General features: G+C 36.4%; 1 protein-coding gene across 1 annotated transcript in view; it reads right to left on the bottom strand.

Moving 5' to 3' along the window:
* rngtt (RNA guanylyltransferase and 5'-phosphatase) overlaps window positions 1-18,859 on the bottom strand; it is a 93,299-nt gene that overhangs the window by 38,721 nt on the left and 35,719 nt on the right. Inside the window, exon 11 of the mRNA XM_041976350.1 lies at window positions 11,657-11,821. Within this exon, the coding sequence (XP_041832284.1) occupies window positions 11,657-11,821 (165 nt within the window). The remainder of the gene's footprint in view (window positions 1-11,656; window positions 11,822-18,859) is intronic.

The following is an 18,859-nucleotide window of genomic DNA, read 5'->3' as shown; positions in this document are numbered from 1 at the left end:
TGACTTTATTTTGCTCTTCTCAAATTGACCAATTTCAAGTAAAACCTCTGCAGAAGGAACATAAAGAAAAAAATGGAAACACATGATTTTAATCATACCTGTGGTGAGATTATTTAACTTTTAAGTGATGTCAAATCCAGCTATCCCATCTACACTGCACAATTTATAGCTGTTCAGCTGTTTCCAGGACATGTTGTGCTTTGCTGCCACCAACTCTCCTACAAGTGTAAATTATGGTTTAGAAGTTGACCTTGAGTGCAGATGCCCATTTTCCCCCGTGGTTTACAATAATGGATTTTACGAGCTACTGTTGCACAGGTAGAATATAAAATAAGCGGGGATGCATTGAATGCAAATTAAAGTCTCTATTCAATGTGGAATCTATTAGATTAACACCAAGGTCAAAAGTATACTTGCTGAAGAATCTGAAGTGTCTTTGTCTAATAATATATAGCCAACAAAGCCAAATGAATGAATGTCAGCATCACAGAAGGTGCGAGTGACAAAATCCCAACAATGTGCCATTCTATCCTGCTGTGCGTGAGGAATGTTTTTCATATGCTAATTGCTAACAGACTGAAGACTATAAGGATGAAAGTAATATAAATTCTGACAGTAATAAAACTGTATTTTAACCAGTGGTTTCATATTCAAAAGATGCCCCCCTGATCGACCTTAGTTATTAGCTTCCACTGAATAATGAATACTAATTCTGAAATTAATAAGCAATATGTGAAGGTTTTATAAAGCTTTACAGCTATATATATTAAATAATTTGACCTTTTATGCTATGCTGATATGCATACTGGCTTTATAGAGTATTATGTAGCCTAATCTTATTAATAAACTAACTGTGCATATTTTCATGCAGTATTATCACTGCTTTATCAACACTGATATTATGCACTCACTTTCCTCTCCTGAAGCATTTGTGTTCCCCTGCCATCTCCTGCTGTGCTTAGGAGGTTTAGACACAGGGGATAAATCCAAACTTGAAAAGATGGATTGATATTCAAGTCAGACCATGGGGATGTTGCTCAAAGATCTCTTTTCAGCCTGTAATATGAATTGCCCTCTGACGCATGTGTGCAGGTGCCTATGAAATGAAAACCCACGCCAGAGCGACTGGGGAGGGCTGGAAAAGTCACTGACCGACCAGGAGTCAAACTCGGTTATGCTGTCGGGAGAATTTCAACGTCTTTTGATGGATATAAAATGTTTCATGAAAACATTATCAAGATAGAATTTTGAGTTGATGTAGGTGCCCCAGGTACTTCTTGAAGTAAGATAAATAAATAGCCCCCGCTTTAACTTAGAAAGCAAGCTGCTTTAAGAGCTTTAAGATGTGAGGATAGAAATGAAAATACATCCATGATGATAAATACATTAAACCTGCAGCACAGAACAGAAGCAATCGCTCAAAAACTGTCCAGGCTTGGTGGAAATTTGCAAAAACGTAAACGTGCCCCTCACCAGCAAAAAGACTTTCTTCAAGTTTTTTCTGCATGCAAATGAGTGAAAAAATATTGAGTAATGGGCTCATCATATGAGGTATTCACATCATATTCTCTCACCGTATTTCCGGAGACTACTCCATCTCTGTCGACAGTGCTGATTCCATTTTTAACACTGGCAACGTTAACCAATATAAAGTTTCACACTCTAGGTAGGAGTCAAAAGCAGATAACTAACTACTTTATGGATAATACAACAGGAAAAGATAAAGTTATAATGATAGAGAGATAGGACTTTTACTAATGCTGCCAGTCAAACACACCAGCAGACAAATGTCCAAGATGACGGCCTACAAATAAAATGTCAGATCTTTTCAAACCAAATCAAACTAAACTGATTTCTGATTTTAATTTATTCTTTTTTTTTTTTTTCTTATAAAACATATTAACCCTTTAAAAACAGAGTGGCCACTGGAAGTTCCCTATAAGCATAATTCCGTTTAAACTGCCCTAAAATTAAAAAACAATAATAGCTAAAACAATACTTTTTCTTTATTTAGCTGAAAACTAAGATTTATGCCTTTCAACACGTTTCGAGTAAATGACATCATCACGTTACGCTACGTGAGTGCACAGCGGAATTAGTGAGATGGTAGCATTCGGTGGAGAAGCAGCAGTGATTATCAGTGAGACTGAGAGATAGAGAGATGGGGAAAATATTTTATTTTGCAGTTTTTTGTTTTAGATAGTTTTACCATTGGTTTTTAGTATGTTTTACAACATTTAGTCCGTAGTTTTAGCATAGAAAGTTGCTAGTTTTTACCACAGTTCTTCAGCAGGCTTAGCATAGTTTTCTTCTTCAGGCACATCAGTTGTTTTTAGCTTAGTTTACATTATTGTAGGTTAGACAAATCTTAGCACTATTCCCTGTTTTTTGCACATCTGGAGTCAATGGCACAGAAGAAACACTGTACATAGAGTGCTATAGAAAAACCTGCACCCTGTACATAAAACATAACTTCGGAAACAAGCTAAAGAAAATATATTTCAGATAACTTTATTATTTAATATATTAAATAAGTGTTTTGGTTCTGTGTTTTTGTCTGTTTATTTAGCAAGACTAACCTCAACTCAGTTTCATGAAAAAGGAAAACATCTGAATTTGAATTAGTATTTTTTTTAGACTTTCAGTGCTCCATAACCTTTTTGTTTATACTGTACATAAGGACATAAAGAAAAAAAATAAATAAATCCATCAACTGGAACCACAGTGAAAAAAAAGCCCATTATAAGTGTTTCTCAAAAACTAAAAGAGACAAACTGTTGCAATAACTTATATAGAGTAAAGAATAATTTTCTTTATTTTTGTACATTTAGAAATGTTTTGCATGACTAAGTTTTGTGTATTTATTTTGCAAAATGTAATGAAAGAATTTCAGATTTTTGTGTATTTTTTTATGTTTTAACACTTAATTTCATAATTTCAACACCTTTATATGTTATTATTGCTTAATAACTTTCATAATTTTTTAGTTTAAGTTGCACAGATCATAGTAATATGAAGCACTTGAGCATACTCCAAGAAATGACTCCACTATGGACAAAAATGACAAGGCACAGGCGGATCATTTCTATTACAGTGTTTAAAGGGTTAAACTTATTAAAAACAATATTAAACTTAAAGTTTTTGCATGCAAAATGTATTTAAACTATTTATTTATTTATATGAATGAATGACAGCAAAATGAGTAAACAATGTCATATCTTTTCCACCATATAAATGGCTTCCTATCTTGAAAAGCGATATGCAACAAAATTGCATCCGTGATCTCTTTCCATCTGGATCCTTATCATATGGGATCCACTGTGGAAATAAATCCCTTGATGTAGGTCGTCTCTTAACGAGAGTTTGTGGGTTGAAGTTGTTATCTGCATCTCAAAGAGAGCAGCATTTCACACTGCAGTTATATGCACAGCTAAATTCCAGGCGTGAGTAACGGCTCACTTCACTGGAAATCTGTTAGTCCTTTCAGACAAACACCATTCTGCTGCGGAGGAAGAGCTGAGTCCGCTGCTAACTATGGAGGCCCAAGGAGACCGTTTGCAGTGAATATACAAGAGTAAAAAAAAAAAATTCTGATTTTGACAAAATAAATTGTCTTAGGAAAAGTCAATTTGTCAATTAATTGTGCAGGTCTAAATCAGTGTGGGGGTACAACAGCCAAAAGGCAGCCCTTTACTTAGCTCTAACAGCAAGCTGCCAAATTTAAGCTGTCTGTGGGGGATGAGTCTATCTGTCCTGAGACCACTGAGAGGTGGATGGCTGGATTTCTGACAGGTAAAATGGTATGAGTCTGAATTTGAGGGCACAAAGAAGTAACCTGTCAAAACCAATCGATGAAACAAAACATTATTAGGTGAAATTTTCAAATCAAGTTAAATCAAACTGTTGACACACTGGAGAGCATCGCCAACGTGTGGCACAGATGTGCATGACTGAAACTGTTGCACTTTATGTCAGAGAGGAAAACTAACCACTGCTTTCAATATCAGTAAATCTGATTGTTTTTGTAAAAAAAAAAAAAAAAAGGAGACAAAGGCTGAGAAAAGGGAAGCATGTATGTAAACGTCAATCTCACCAGGAGTCACCACTCAGATTGTGCCAAAATAAAATGCTTTTACCCCCTGTACAATACTAGAGTACATATAAGATGATGAGCTCTTTCAGCTTTAATTCAAGGGCTTTAACAAGAATGATCCATCCATATGTTTTTAACATGTTCCCTCTTTCTTCGCAGGCTAAAGAGCAACTAAACAAACATAATTAAGTTTTGTTTCTCAGACCTTAAATCACTTTATCAGGACATTGCTGTAACTGCTTCTTTTGCTTGATTTTTGTTCCATTGTGCTCCAAAGTGCCATTTGGAATAATCTCTTGGTATGCTGATGTCCAGTTTTGCAGGATATGATTAAATCTAAGAAGAAAAAGGGCCTGTTTCTATCTGGTTTTCGGGGGAATTTGAAGGAAATTGCACTTCATTACAAAAAAAGCATTTAAATGATTTCCATTACCTAGTTTGGAGAAAATGAAGGACACTATGTAGTGTTAGCAGGGGGAAGTATCGGCAACGGTGTCCAAGGCTGTCATTTTAAGGAATATGAGTGAGGAAAAATTCTCCTCTAGGCCACAGATCCTAGCTAAACCTTGTTTATTCCTTAATACGGGTAAGTATTTATCATAATTATTCTCTAGAGATAGATGCCGTTATCCGTATTGAAGCACATCAACTATTCTGATCTGTTTTTTTTTTTCTTTCAAAATTTCAAATTCCTCTTTCTTCTTCTATCAGGAATAATGTCAATAAACACAAAGACTCAGTTGCATCAATAAACCTTATTAAAAAATTTTAAGACACTTCTTGATTACAGTTTGTGTATGACATGCATGTTCTTCTTCTAAAGTTTCTTGACCTGACCAGATTTGGTCAAGTTCTTATTGCTTCTGTGATCATCCCACTGCCTTGTTGTTACTGAGCTCGCCAGCTCTTATTTTAAGGAAAATCACAGGGCTGTTTTGTATAGTCAGCATAACAATAGCCTTCTTCACCTGCATCACTTGTTTTTTTTGGTATTAATGTCTTTAAAAAAAAAAGTCCCTTGAGCAGCAAATTCAACATGAGAAATCAACTCTAAACCTTATTTCTCCTAATCTGTCATGAAATAAGACAAGAAGCCAAAACTGAAGATAAAACTGCTCATCAACCAGTTGTATAATTACTTTTGCAATTGCAAGATGAAAATAAGAGTTTAAAGAAATGTGTGGAATATCATTTTAGGAATAATACTTCTCCTGAAGATCGATAAGCCATTCAGGCCTAAAAATTTTACCAAAATAAAGTTTAAAATTCCCTATGACATGAAACAAATTAAAGAGAAAAAACTTCCGACTGAGATATGAGGCAAAAATTAAAGTCTAATTACTTATTTGTTAGTCAAAAAAGCCAATTAACTATCATAATAGCTACAACTAATTTTAACTACCCTCTGGATCCATCTTAGATTATACACGTTTCCCATGTGCATCGTATGCACACACCATCATACCTCTACTAAATGGAAGTTTAGATATTTAAATTAAATATAATTGCTCTTAAGAAATTAATATACATTATTTTGAGTTCATCCAGAGTCTAAGCAAAACTGTTTGTTCTGAAAACCAAATTTCATCCTGGAACAGAGAGCTTAAACAGTTGATTACCAAAGGCTTGGAGCTCATAATATAAGGTAAAAACTCCTTTTGAGGACATATACAGTGATCTATCAGATATATATACAGTCTGTAGGGCATCTCAGTGGTAAGTTTTTTTCTAATAACTTCATTTTGCAGGTTTGAGTCAGCCAACAGCTGCCAAACTTCAACCACAGATGCCTTTTTTGCTGGTTATGTTTAAAAACAGCTGCAACAAAAACTTATAGAGAAAAACATTTAGTATGACCTTTAAATACTGAGCATAGAAATCATTCAAATAAACATTGTAAGGGGGAAAAAAAAAAACCATTCTGTAATAAATCAATGCAGCGTTACAGCATCAGCTGTGCTGGTTATCTGAGAAGACCTTTTGTTGGCATAAATTTAGGGAAGGATGTCATGACATCCTCACAAGTCAAACAAAGCAAGACAACACAGAGCAGACGAAAGGGAGAAAGTTGAAGTGCGGAATTAACACAACAGTCCAAAGAACATCTGAAGAAAGGCACCTGTTCACCTGACCAAGTAGAGGCACGCTTGGGTAAATCAACTCTGAGCATGGGAGGCACAATAAGAGCAAACAAACGGGGCAAACAGAAACTGGCTGCAGTTCTTGACTCTGCCTCCCATTCAGACGCTCTCTCACCAGTAAGTCCGACCTTTACTGTAGAGATGCAGCATGCATCATCGGTTGTTGCATAATATCTTGGAGGCTTTGAAGAAAACTAAAAATTCTCAAGGCAACAGAGGTAAACAAACATTAGTCATCGAGTCCATGTTGTGTGTTCTTCCGAGCAGCATAAGCCCTTATACAATAGACAACACGTTTCCCCCCTTCGGTGAGTGGGTGCAGCAGCAGGAGAGATTCAGGTTAGAAAGTGCAGCTTGTTCATGAACCTAACCGAGGAGGATGTGTGTAAAACAAAGGACAAAGGTGCACTTTGATTTCTATGTTTGTCTGTGCGGACATGCAACTGAGTGGTAAGCCAAATGATTCATTGTTAATTACAAAAAAAAAAAAGTGTAGGTCAGTAACAACAATTACACAGCAATTAAAACCACAATTAAACACAATGAACACAAACTAGAGCAGCTATAAACACATGATTCAGCTTAATGACAAAAGCAGTTACTGTAGTGTAAATGCACTGATATAAACGAGACAGAAATAAGGAGACCTGGGGTCTTACTTTTCCAGCTCCAACAGCTGAAGACTCCTCAGCTCAGGATGTGTGAGGTCAGTGAGCAACAAGAATACCAGTTGACTGACAGCCTGCTGTTAATGAGACAAGCTGTTCATGAGGAGTTACTTTCTTTTATCCTGACCTGTACAAACCTCCTTCAAGTGGAAAAGGAAGATTCTGACTTGTATGTCTGGATAAAACAACAAGCATGCTATGAGGGGAAGACTGTTTGTCACAAGTCTGGAAAAGGTGAAGGGTCTTGTTGCATTCTGCACTCTGAAACTAAGACGTGGGTATTGGTTTAAAAGAATAATACTTCAATCAGAAAGGAATATGCAACTATTTGTGAGGAGAAAGTAAATTAATCTTTAGGCCAGCTCACACTAAGCACACCTACTTCAATATTTACCCTGTATAGTTTGATCTAAATGGCATCTCAAGCCAACTAACTTGACTTAAGATTGTAATGACATCAGGAAAAAAAAAATCGGAAAACTTAAACAGATACTGTCTAGATAGCATGAAAAAAGAGCAAAAAAGCCCACAACATGTTATTTGATTTGGTAAATTTATTCTCTGGAAGGTCATCTATTTGGGCCACTAATGTCAACTGAATAATGATAAAAGATATCACACTTTGTGCAAAACACACTTCAAAAGAAGCAGTAGAACTACAAACAATGTTAAAGTATTCCACATCAGAAGGCTGTAATCACCCCACAGACGCTGGATTACTACTTCTTCTGCAGTGCACATGAACTGACATTAGTTATTTTCTACAACTGTGAAATCATTTCTACTGCTATTTGTAATCCTCTAGAAACAAATATCTGAATATCATATTGAACAAATGTTGCCTAAACTGACCTGAGAAGACCTCTGATGTAAAATGATCATGTAGAAATAAAATTAAAATATAAAGGTAGTCATGAACCAGCACTTGGAAGCATGCATGTCTAAATAAACCTCTGTCTTCTTCATTGCTGTTCTTCATCATCCATACACTGATATTGCCTGCGCAAATTACTGCAGTTTTGTCACAGAAGATGCTAATGCTTCCAGGATGTGAACAAGTTCCTGAGCACCAAAGTAGGACATTTAATCTCTTAAGTCTAGGCCATGTTAAAAAATAATAATAATAATACTTAACAGTCCTTACCCCAAGTAATGAAGAACTGATCCAAAATACGCCTGAGTAAATGGGGAAAACCCTTATGACATTATCTGGCTTAAAGGGCTAAACTGGTGGATAAAAACACCACATAAGGCGGAACTTTTGCCTCCGGTCTGTTTAATTAGTCTACACAGTAAGACAATTAGATAATTTTTTTAAAGACAATAAGAGAAACAATAATAAGATGAGATTTATCACCAATAAAAAACATCAAGTCTTTCTTTAGACTGTTGTGAGTAGAATAAGGTGAGCCTTTAACTCATTTCTTATTTAGGTTCTATCCAAACTCAATCTTAGTTAGGCAAGGAATTAAATTATGAGCTCTCTTCTCAGGTAAAAAGGTTATTCTTTTGTTTTTATTTATTGCCCCACTAACTGGACTTCTTAGAGGAGCCATACGATGCTCTGAGGACCAGCTGGAAGTACAAATCTTATGAGAGGAGACTTTATTAATATTGAGCCTAATTTCTTTCAAGAAGTATAAATGAGTGTGGAATATTAGATACTCAGTGAAGGGAGCAGACAAACTTGTACCATCTAATTTCCTTTTGTAATTTTAATGCCAACAAATTGTGACTTTAAGTCTGAAAACACCATTAGTCATATTTAATTACTGTATGCTCTGCGAATGTTGGATCATAAAAATAAGGCATGCATCACTGACAATGATAACAACAATGATGACAATGATAACAACAATAATAATATAATACCACATAACATACTATAATATAATAACTGCTGCTGATTATCTCTTACTTTAAAGGACAATGCATTCATCTCGATAAAAAAAATTGGAGATAAGAAAATAAACTTTATATTTGAGTACTTACTCAAAGGGAAAGTCTGAGTTAACATGATTCAAGGCCAAAGAAAACTAAAAGAAACACTAAATATTTTCATGTGAAAAAAATAGATTCATTACTAGCTTTTGCAGCTCTACCTCTAGACAGGCAAGTCCAACACCAAAAAAAAAAAAAAAAAAACTTTTTAAGCCTGTCTCTATGAAAACTACAAATACTATTAGCAGTTTTTGATGGCCTGAAACTTTTACACTGACTTTTGAAATCCAAGTGAAAAGATGGATTTGTCCCTTGCAAACTGATCCTCTGTGGGAAAGTGCCAGTCATGTTAAATCCAGCATGCAAGCAAATGACCACACATTGCATTCCTGACTTTATTTCTAATTCCATGAGGGGAATCAGCAGGTCTCTGCCAAATACACGCTTTGGTCAATTTGCGAGTACATCTCAATCTATTCATAATGCACCGCATATTTTCTTATAAGCTGTTTTAAAATCATACTAAAATTATTGTACAAAGAAAAAAGGAACTAATTTGTGTACTGATACTCAATGAAAATACAAGAGCTTATATGAAAATCAATATGCATGCTCATTAAAAAAACACTGTTAGCAGGAGTAAGAGTTGAACGTTATTTCTATAACAGATTAAAAATGAATCTATAAATGTTATATGAACGTCCTTTAAATGTATGCATTTAGAATTGTCATAAATGTGATAGGAAATGTGTTAACAAGGGCAAATGTCCAGAACCTGAACCTGCAGACAGTAAACAACAAATTTAACTACATTTATGGCCCAATGCCTTTTAGCCTCCTGTCCTACAGGAAAATAAATCTATCTAGTAATATCAGCAGTAATACGGTTCGACTCAGTCCCGAAGTGTGATTGGATGGGTAATTCTTTTGCATTTTATGTTTCCAACTCAAAAGAGAAAAAGCTTCCATACACTTTCCTATAAAAACTAATCACAGTTACTTAGCTTTTAATAACAGCATGTCTGCACAACGGTTTGTTGAACAACAATGAAATGCAAGCCACTGTTGTGGGGATTTCAATTTAATGTAGCAGAGAAAATTCATGTCACGGTCAACACTGATTAATTTAGTTATTAAAGATAAGAGATACAGCATATTTTTCCATTTAATTATGGAAATAAATGCCACCATAAAGCATTCATGTTGATAGTTGTTATGCTTATTATTGTTTTTCAATATTTGACAGGCCTGGCTTATATCCAGCAATGTCTATTTCAAATTTATTATGTAACTTTTCCTCAATTTCCTGCTCTCTTATGAAGTAGCATTACAAGCAGAATTAACACACAGTATTTTACCAGTCACATCAATTCAATCTGCAAAAGAGGGAGACTCCCTAAATAGATTATCCTGTCCTGATGTTCATATTCCATAAAACAAAAAAAAGAGTCTTTGTAAAATAATTGCACAAGTAGGGGAAGCGACAAGAGTAAATGGCACCAATTGGCAGGGAAGTGACAGTATTAATGTGTGAGTGACTGAGAGGAAAAACAGCAGCTTAGCAACAGACAAAAGCTGTCATACAACTCCAGTGTGACTGAAATATCCCTAGAAGGAATTTCTGGTTGATGTGCCATGAAGTGGAGGGTTGTGCCGCTATGAATTAATGAGCAACATTCCAGTTTCCCCTCACTTAATGTCTCACACAACAGAGATGGAACTGTATGGAGAGCAGATGGCCTCTGAGGAGCACAATAGGGGCAGCCAGAAACCAGACACAGCTCCAGTGACTTCATTTCCAGACTATCCTCATCAACATGAACCCCAAAGGTTGCGGGGGTGATTGCTTATGAAGGTTCTTAGAAATGCAGATAGCACAGGGTTAGACCAGAGGTAATCCAACCCTTCATACTGAGAATTTTACAAAGTACTGAAACATCAAGATATCAGTGCAGGCAGAGGATGTGAAAAAAAACCAAAGAAACATCTGAACATCACCCCCTCCCGGCAGTTTGATCGTGCATATGGAGCACCAAAATGTCAAAACTGATCTCGGCTGGAGTAAAACACAAAATTAATTGTGTCCTGACCTCCCACAGGCCTGAGAGAAGGGCACGAGTGCAGACTTTTGAGGAATGCTAAACAGCTTTCAAAAGCAAAATAAAAATAAATAAAAAATAAATAACTTTTCAAATCTCAGCCACATTTAGCCTATGAAAAATCTCAACCAAGATCATTTATTCATTATAAGGCTACTACAAGCTAAACACAAAAACAATTGCTCAAAAAAGAAAACGTTTATTTTTGGTATCATCTACTAAACTGAAACAATGTCAGGAGCTAGAGATTCAACAAAAGCTATTATTATTCATTTTCTACTTTAACTAAAAGCTCACAGGATTATGTACATCAGCAGAGTGTGGAGGCAATAGCTACCATATCTCCAGGCTGTGTCAGATGAGTCCCAGTGGGTAACGGTCTAGGTGTCAAGGACTCATTTGTGAGTCCCCCACCCTGCTTTACCCGTTTCTCTTCACATTGTCCTTTCCATAATATAAATGTGCATGACTGTTTCAGCTGCTTTGCTTGGCTCTCTCTCAGGGGACTAATTTGCCCTTGAAGAACTGTTACTCTTGGGGATATAAGTGGACCACTACTCACACATTTCATTTGAGTAGACAATATCTAACAGATTCAGGCTGCCTGTGCTTGTCTATCTTTGTGTGAAAAGCAGGGGTGGGTTATGACTGGGTCACATCTGGGAAGGGGGGAGTGACTGGAAAAAGTGAAAAGAGCATTTTGGAACACTTTACCTTGCGTGATGCATGAATATCAAAGAAGGGTTTATTTCGGACACTGAAGGGCTCCTTGGTTTTATCAATCTGCCCGGTCTTCATCTTTTCCATCCGGGGTGAAATGATTTCCTTTTCTATGCATAAAAGCCGGATACCAAAATCACACTGGCCAACTGGTTGACCCTGAAAACACACACACACACACACACACACACACACACACAGACAAAAGAAAAAAAACAAACAAAAGTTATCCACATGCCACAATTTCATAGTTTTTGTTGTATTTAATAGAAAACTTTGCAATTTTCCAAATGGACCAAAGATTACTTTGTGTATTTTTGACAGGCACAATTATTTAATCAGAATATACAGCAAACATAAAAAGCAAACCACAGGAGAAATATTTAGCAGAAGCCTGAAGGATACCAAGCCGCAGGTAAAATATACAGACATCAAATAATGGAAACCATTTCATATAATGCTGTGGTGTACAACAAATTAAGAACAAACCTCAACGCTAAAACTTTTAGCTCCAGATTCAGTGCAATCTGTTGGTTTATTTAGCTTCTCTACTGAATTGGCATTATAATGAGGACATTTCTAATGGATCAGACTGAATTTGATTGAAATTAATTGGATCGAAGATGACTCTGTTCAGCTGGGCTTGAATTGAACTTGTCTGTTAAGACCCTGAAATGTTTTTTTTTGTCATGAATGACCTTTAGTATAGTAGACTACATTGATCTGAATTACATTTCTGAAATGGTAAAATTAGAGTAGAAGACCTGACTGCTTTACCATCCCATTGTTTTGGCACTTATTGGGTTAGATTACCCAGGGTTTGAGCAATGGGAATGTTTTTCCTTGTTTTTCTGACATTTTATGGTCTATTATGTTATAGTTATGGTCTATAACCTGTTCAGTAAAAGACCTCATGAATATTTGGAAAATTATCCAATTTCTAACATAAAAGCCATTTACCAAAACTATGCAATGAAAATTAAGTTAAAGTGCAGATTTTCACAGAGTTATTCACCTCCAAACTTGACAAATGGTTTAATATCTTCTGCAGGATGCTCATTTGTAGGGGCTCAAATATAATTGGAGATATCAATATTATAAATGTTCATTGCAACTGCTTTGATGAGAAGTCTTTGTAGATAATGACTGTTTAAAGTCTGGAACCAAGCATCATCATCCCAAGAGACCTTTTCCTCCTTTTCTCTGTCACTATGACGACAGCTTCCACCCATCACTAGCCAGACACACAGTTGTCCTACACAAGTAAGCACATCGACCTGAGCCACTGCTTCCCAACAGACAGGGTTCACTGAGGCAGAGCAAAAGGTGGCATCAAGCTCATCTGGTAACTCACTGCAGCAGTTACACAACAAGAAACAGCCAAACTGTTCCTGCTCCTGGTTATAAATAACAAAGCTTGGGTGGAAAATGAAAAAAAGCATGAAACACATAAAACAAATATGACAAAATGACTATGTTAGAGTGTTAAATAGTGCAGAGGAGTTGGGATAAAACCAGCCTGTTGCAACTCTGTCAGCTGACAGTTGCAGTCACGTATCTTAATTGGCAAATTGATCAAAAACAATGACTCACAGATTTTACTTTTTTGTACTAAAAAAAAAAAGAAAATAGAAATCTGAAAGTCTGCCAGATGGGCACAGACTAGATGTATGACAACAATTTGACATTTAATATTTCCCACAAGTTACTAAAGGAAAGATGCATCTCAAACTCCAAATAAACTGCCACTTTTATGTTGCCAAGAAATGTCTAAATATGAAACAAGAAAAAAAAGATTTTCACCTGACTGTCCATATAAGAAAAGATTTTTGAGAACATGTCCAGTCCAACTCCTGCACGTCTCCTTCACTGGAAGAAAGTCTTTTTTACGAACACGATCATCAGATCAACATAAACTTGTGATGCTGGACAGAAATATATATACGATTTTACTATCACAACATGGTAAACCAGTGGCACTTTATGACTCCTACAGCACAGCGTTAGTGATCAATATTCTCTGATGTGTATCGACAAGCTCAGGTCCTGGCCTGGGGGCATTTGTATTCTGGTTTGAATGTTTAGAAAAGACCATTTATCCTCTCAAGAGCATTACATTGACTTTAGATGGGAGGGGAACAGGATTTCTGATCCAATCAGATGTGTCAGAAGTGACTGATCGTTACGATTAAAGAGACTTTTTAGGGTTATATTGCTTTATGCACTACATATATTTAGCAAAACTGAAATTGAAAAGTATGCTCTACCTGTCAGTAATCTTTAGGGCAGTTTACTCATTTTTTTTTATACAACAAATTGACTACGAAATTCTTCTCAATGCACTTTAAACAATTTTATTCAATTTATTTCAAGTAATGCTAATTAATAAAAGGTTGCTTAGCAAAGAAAACTAATAGATCACAATGAATCTTGTGTCTGAATCAACTCCTCGTTCTGTACCAGCACAAGGCAACAATGGAGAGGAAAACTTTATTTTAACAGGATAAAACTATAGCAGAGCCAGACACAGTAAGGACAGCTATCTGCCATAATCACTTTAAAATGACTTTCTAGGTGAAGCCAAGGCATTGAGAGGGTCTGGTTTTGTGGACTTAGGATTGGGTCTGTTTTTTGCAAAGGAGGTAGTCCTGTTGGTTTCACTGGGCTACAATCTTCAACTGTCACTGGAACGGGTGGAAACAGAGTTTGATGCGGCTGGGATGAGGATAGGCACCTTTAAATCTGAGACCATGGTAATCAGCCAGAATACGGTGGAGTGTCTTCTCCAGGTTGGGAATGAGAATGAGAGAAAGATTGATAAGCGATGCAGGCTCTGCATCGGTCCATCGTCCCCGTCAGCTTCAGAATTGTTTTTAAGATTCTTTTATTGGTTTTTAAGTCTCTTAATGGTCTTAGCCCACCTTATTTATCTGATTTGCTTTTATCTTATGAGCCCACGAGACCCCTCAGGTCCTCTGGTACTGGCCTTTTAACTGTTCCCAGAGTAAAAACAAAAACCCACGGCGAGTCCTCCTTTTATTTCTACGGCCCTCGTATGTGGAACAGCCTGCCTGAGGACGTGAGGGGAGCACCTAGTGTGGATATTTTTAAAAACAGACTCAAGACCCACCTTTTTAGTTTAGCATTTTAATAATTTCTTTTATTATTACTATTGTATTTATTCATTTCTTTATTCTTAACACACAGGCTGTATTCAGCTTCTATTTATTTATCATTTATGTATTTGTTTTATCATTCTGATTCTCTTATTTCACGGGTTCTCTTATTTTATGGGTCTTAGCAATATTACTATTACTTTTATATCCAGGGTTGGTTTTTAGATTGTTTTAGATTTGGTTTTACAGTGTTTTATCTCAGTGTTTCCCCACACCACTAGACCCCAGAATTTATGACAGCGTTTCCTTGGTCAGTTTAACTTGCTTTTACCCTCTGTGATGTGTGTGTGTTTGATGGGAAGGGGTGGGGGGTGGGCTTGCTGCTATTGGGTTGGGGTTCTAGGGGATTTTACTCTCTGTAAAGCACCTTGAGTTGCTATTTCTATGTATGAAAGGTGCTATATAAATAAAGTTTGATTTGATTTGATTTGATTGTGGTGAAGAAGAAGGTGAGCCAAAATTTGAATTTTTTTGATTTACCAGTCAATATATCTTCCTTTCCTCAACTATGGTCATGAGCTGCTGCTCCCGCTAGCCAACCTCAGATAAGCAGAAGAAGAGGGATGAATGGATGAATGGATGGGTGGATGGAACACTGCCAAATATTTGTAGGTTCAAATATGTCAGTCTGTGTTGCTAAATGTAGCTTAACAACTTCATGAAGGCAATTAGGACGGTTTCAAATGAGGCTGTCGATCAATTTTAGCTTGACTAACTCTCATTTCCCCATTTCTGTGGAGACTCTGTATTCTTTTAGGGTGAAAGCATTCACCACGCTGTAACAGCTGGTATCGTGTCCCACACATTCAGCACCATCTGTCAGCTGTGTCATCAAAGAACAAGATGTGTGGATGATTCAAAGTTTGATTCAAGATTCAAGGATGATTCGTGCTGTCCACAACTATTTCAGAGAAAAATAAAAATCCTTTTAAGTAAATGTTATAAGCAAATTTGTATTTTTTTGTTTCTGTTGTGAATCTTCAGGGCATTGTGTCGGTATGACTACCAGAAGCTGCTCTGGTTTGTACCAGGCGAGAGCCAGAGTTGAACCAGTGTCATTTATTATTTTTGGTAAACAGCAGCAATGAATTGAGTTTGACATGGTGAATAAAAATACAAAGACATACTTTCAGCAGCTCAGATATTAATTTCAAAGAACCCCTTAAGAGACTTATATCTTACAGCCCCCTTGTACACGATATATGCGCCCATATGCACTTTTTAAGCTGATATTTTTTATCATTGTACTGAGATTAGATAACAAACAGGTGGACTCCATTCATTCGGTCAGTATTTGATCATTCAGCAATCATCAGGTAATTTCTGAAGGCAACTGGCGGCACTCAGAGAAGATGGGGCTGAAGTTTGCACACCACACTTTTCAATTTTTATTCATAAATTCAGGCAGAATTTTGTGTGTGTATATATATATATATATATATATATAAAGGATTTCTAATGCATTTAATGCCTGCACTGCATGAAAAGCTCCATACATCCTTCAATTCTCTGTTATTATGGTGGCTAATGAAGGTGTTTAGAAGCAAGATGAAACAAGTTGAGCCGGCTGGCCCTATGGATGGACTTTAGTATAAAAAAAAGATTGAGGAAACACCCAAACAATAAGAAGTAATCTGCACGATCTCCAAGGAGTTTCACTTTCACTGAAGCTGTTAAAGTATTCAAATTAAAGGCAGCCTAGTGAGGTTGGAAAGGCTAAAGGATAGACATGAGAAAAGCAAAAAATGTTACAGTGCTTGGAATTCTGTTATTGTTATGGGATAAACAATGTTATTCACTGGTGACAAAAACTCAGCATTGGGACCAGTCAAAGCAAGCTTAATGCCTTTGTCTCGTGAGATATTTCATTACAAACACTGAGGCTTTTCTGAGTGTTTTGGCCACAGAAGTAAACTCATCTGGATGATGTTTTAAAAGCATTATTTAGGACAGAACTGAAGCAGGTTGTTTTAAGATATTTGATTTCCTTTAATCTATGTGAGGGTTTTAATGTAGGGGATATCAGTTTTGTTAATATGACCGCTATATTAAGACTAATGAGAAATGTCTTCAACATACGAATTCCTCTTTATCCTTTGTGTGGGTATGATGCACTCAGACCAATAACACCTTCCTCTAAAGGCATAGATAACTAAGAACAGTACAAATGATGATTAAATAAAGTTTGTGCTCAGGGTTTTAAAGCTCTAAAGCCAACTCCCAATAAATGAAAAATTTCATCTAGACTGTGAAAACGCACACTCCTGTGATTTTATTTTATCATCCCCCTGTGTGCCCAACTTTAAGAGGTGACATCTTTCTTCTGGGCAGCAGATGACAGTTGATATGCAGACGTAAAAAGTGCAGACGTAGGAATCCTTGACGATCATCTATCGGATTATACAATAAATCTCCTTTGGTGGTGTGCTCCTGCTCTTCAGTGATTCGTTTTAATACTTTATCTCTAAGACAGGTAAAAGAAAAGGCAAAGCTGCAACTCATATATCACATACCTGATTCATTAGACTTTAATAACATTTTTTTAACAAAAGATTTAGATTCATGATCACTCCTTGTTCAAACGCGATCAATGTCCACATCCTGTCATCTAATATAATGCATCATGCTAATTACATCTTCAGTTGGATTGTAAGGCTATTTGCTCAAGTAATAAGTTGAATAAGTACAATAGCTCATAATCAACATTTGAATATAATCATCCAATAAAAACAACCTTATTTTCCCTTAATACCGACAAACACATGTTTAGCATGGATTGTTTCCAGAAGAGGCCTGATGTCAACCACCCCCCCTCCCAAACGCACACACACACACACCCCCAAAAAAAGGAAAAAAAAAAACTTAGTTGTTTTCAAACAATGCTTAGGTTTGTCTGGTGATGATTATCTGGAAGGTGACCTTGGGTGACTAGAAAGGAGTCTGCAAATAAAATTTATTATAATTATCATTATCATGTTCTTTAATTTCTCCAGTGGTTTTAATACAATTCAGCCTGCTCTAATGTGTTAAGAACGCTGCTGAATGCCTCCACAATCACCTGCATTATTAACTACCTGACAAGCAGACCCCAGTTTGTGAGACTGAAGGATTGAGAATCTAATCAGTGGCATAGGAGCTCCACAGGGGACTGTACTCTCACTGCTTATCGCTTCACTTTAAGCACAACTCAGAGTCCTGTCATCTGCAGAAATACTCCAATGAATCTGCTGGTCTTCAGGGTGTCAGTGATGGACAGAAAGGTGAGTATAGAGGCTGCTTTATGGGTCGATAAGGAAACTCTCACCTCTCGTTATGAAGAAGCAAAGTTTAAAGTGACGAGTGAAATTTTCTTTGCAGCTATCAATGTCAGAAATGGTGACTCAAGAAAACCAAACAAACTGTTATGAAGGGATTTCTCTGGATCCTCTGCAGTTGATTATTCAATGAATCCTGCACATTACTCTTTGAATGTGCAGAATGTTGTTTAATCACTGTACATGACACAATGTGTTTTTAGACACAGCCTTCTTCTGTCATGATTTAAAGAAGTGGACTCAAAAACAGGACGAAAAGGCAGGAGGCAGATGGAATGCAGGAATAAAGGTTTAAATTAATAATCACGGAAAAACTTGCAAGGACGAAACAGAGGAGACATGACAGGGAAACGCGACGGATAATCTAACAAAGAACAACTGAAATACAGGGCTAATAGGGAACAGGTGAAGTGAATGCACAATGAATAATAACAGGGAAAAGAAATCAGAACAGGATACAGAAGGGACAGAACTACCAAAATAAAACAGGAAACCAGGCAGGACCGTGACAAAGAAAACCTACAGAACAGTAAAACAACAAACTACTTAACCAAAAACCCAAAGACCATGGCATCTTCAGGTCCACTGCATGATGACGATGATGATAGTTACAGATGAACATTCATAAAAATAATAATAGTTTTAGACAATGACTCCAGCAATAATTATTCTTTTTTTAAGTACAGTTTTCCTTTGGGACATTATCA

Source organism: Melanotaenia boesemani, chromosome 22 (genome assembly GCF_017639745.1).
Source record: "Melanotaenia boesemani isolate fMelBoe1 chromosome 22, fMelBoe1.pri, whole genome shotgun sequence".
NCBI lineage: Eukaryota > Metazoa > Chordata > Actinopteri > Atheriniformes > Melanotaeniidae > Melanotaenia > Melanotaenia boesemani.
The sequence above is the reverse complement of the archived record's forward strand: the minus strand, read 5'-3'. Positions and strand labels throughout refer to the sequence as shown.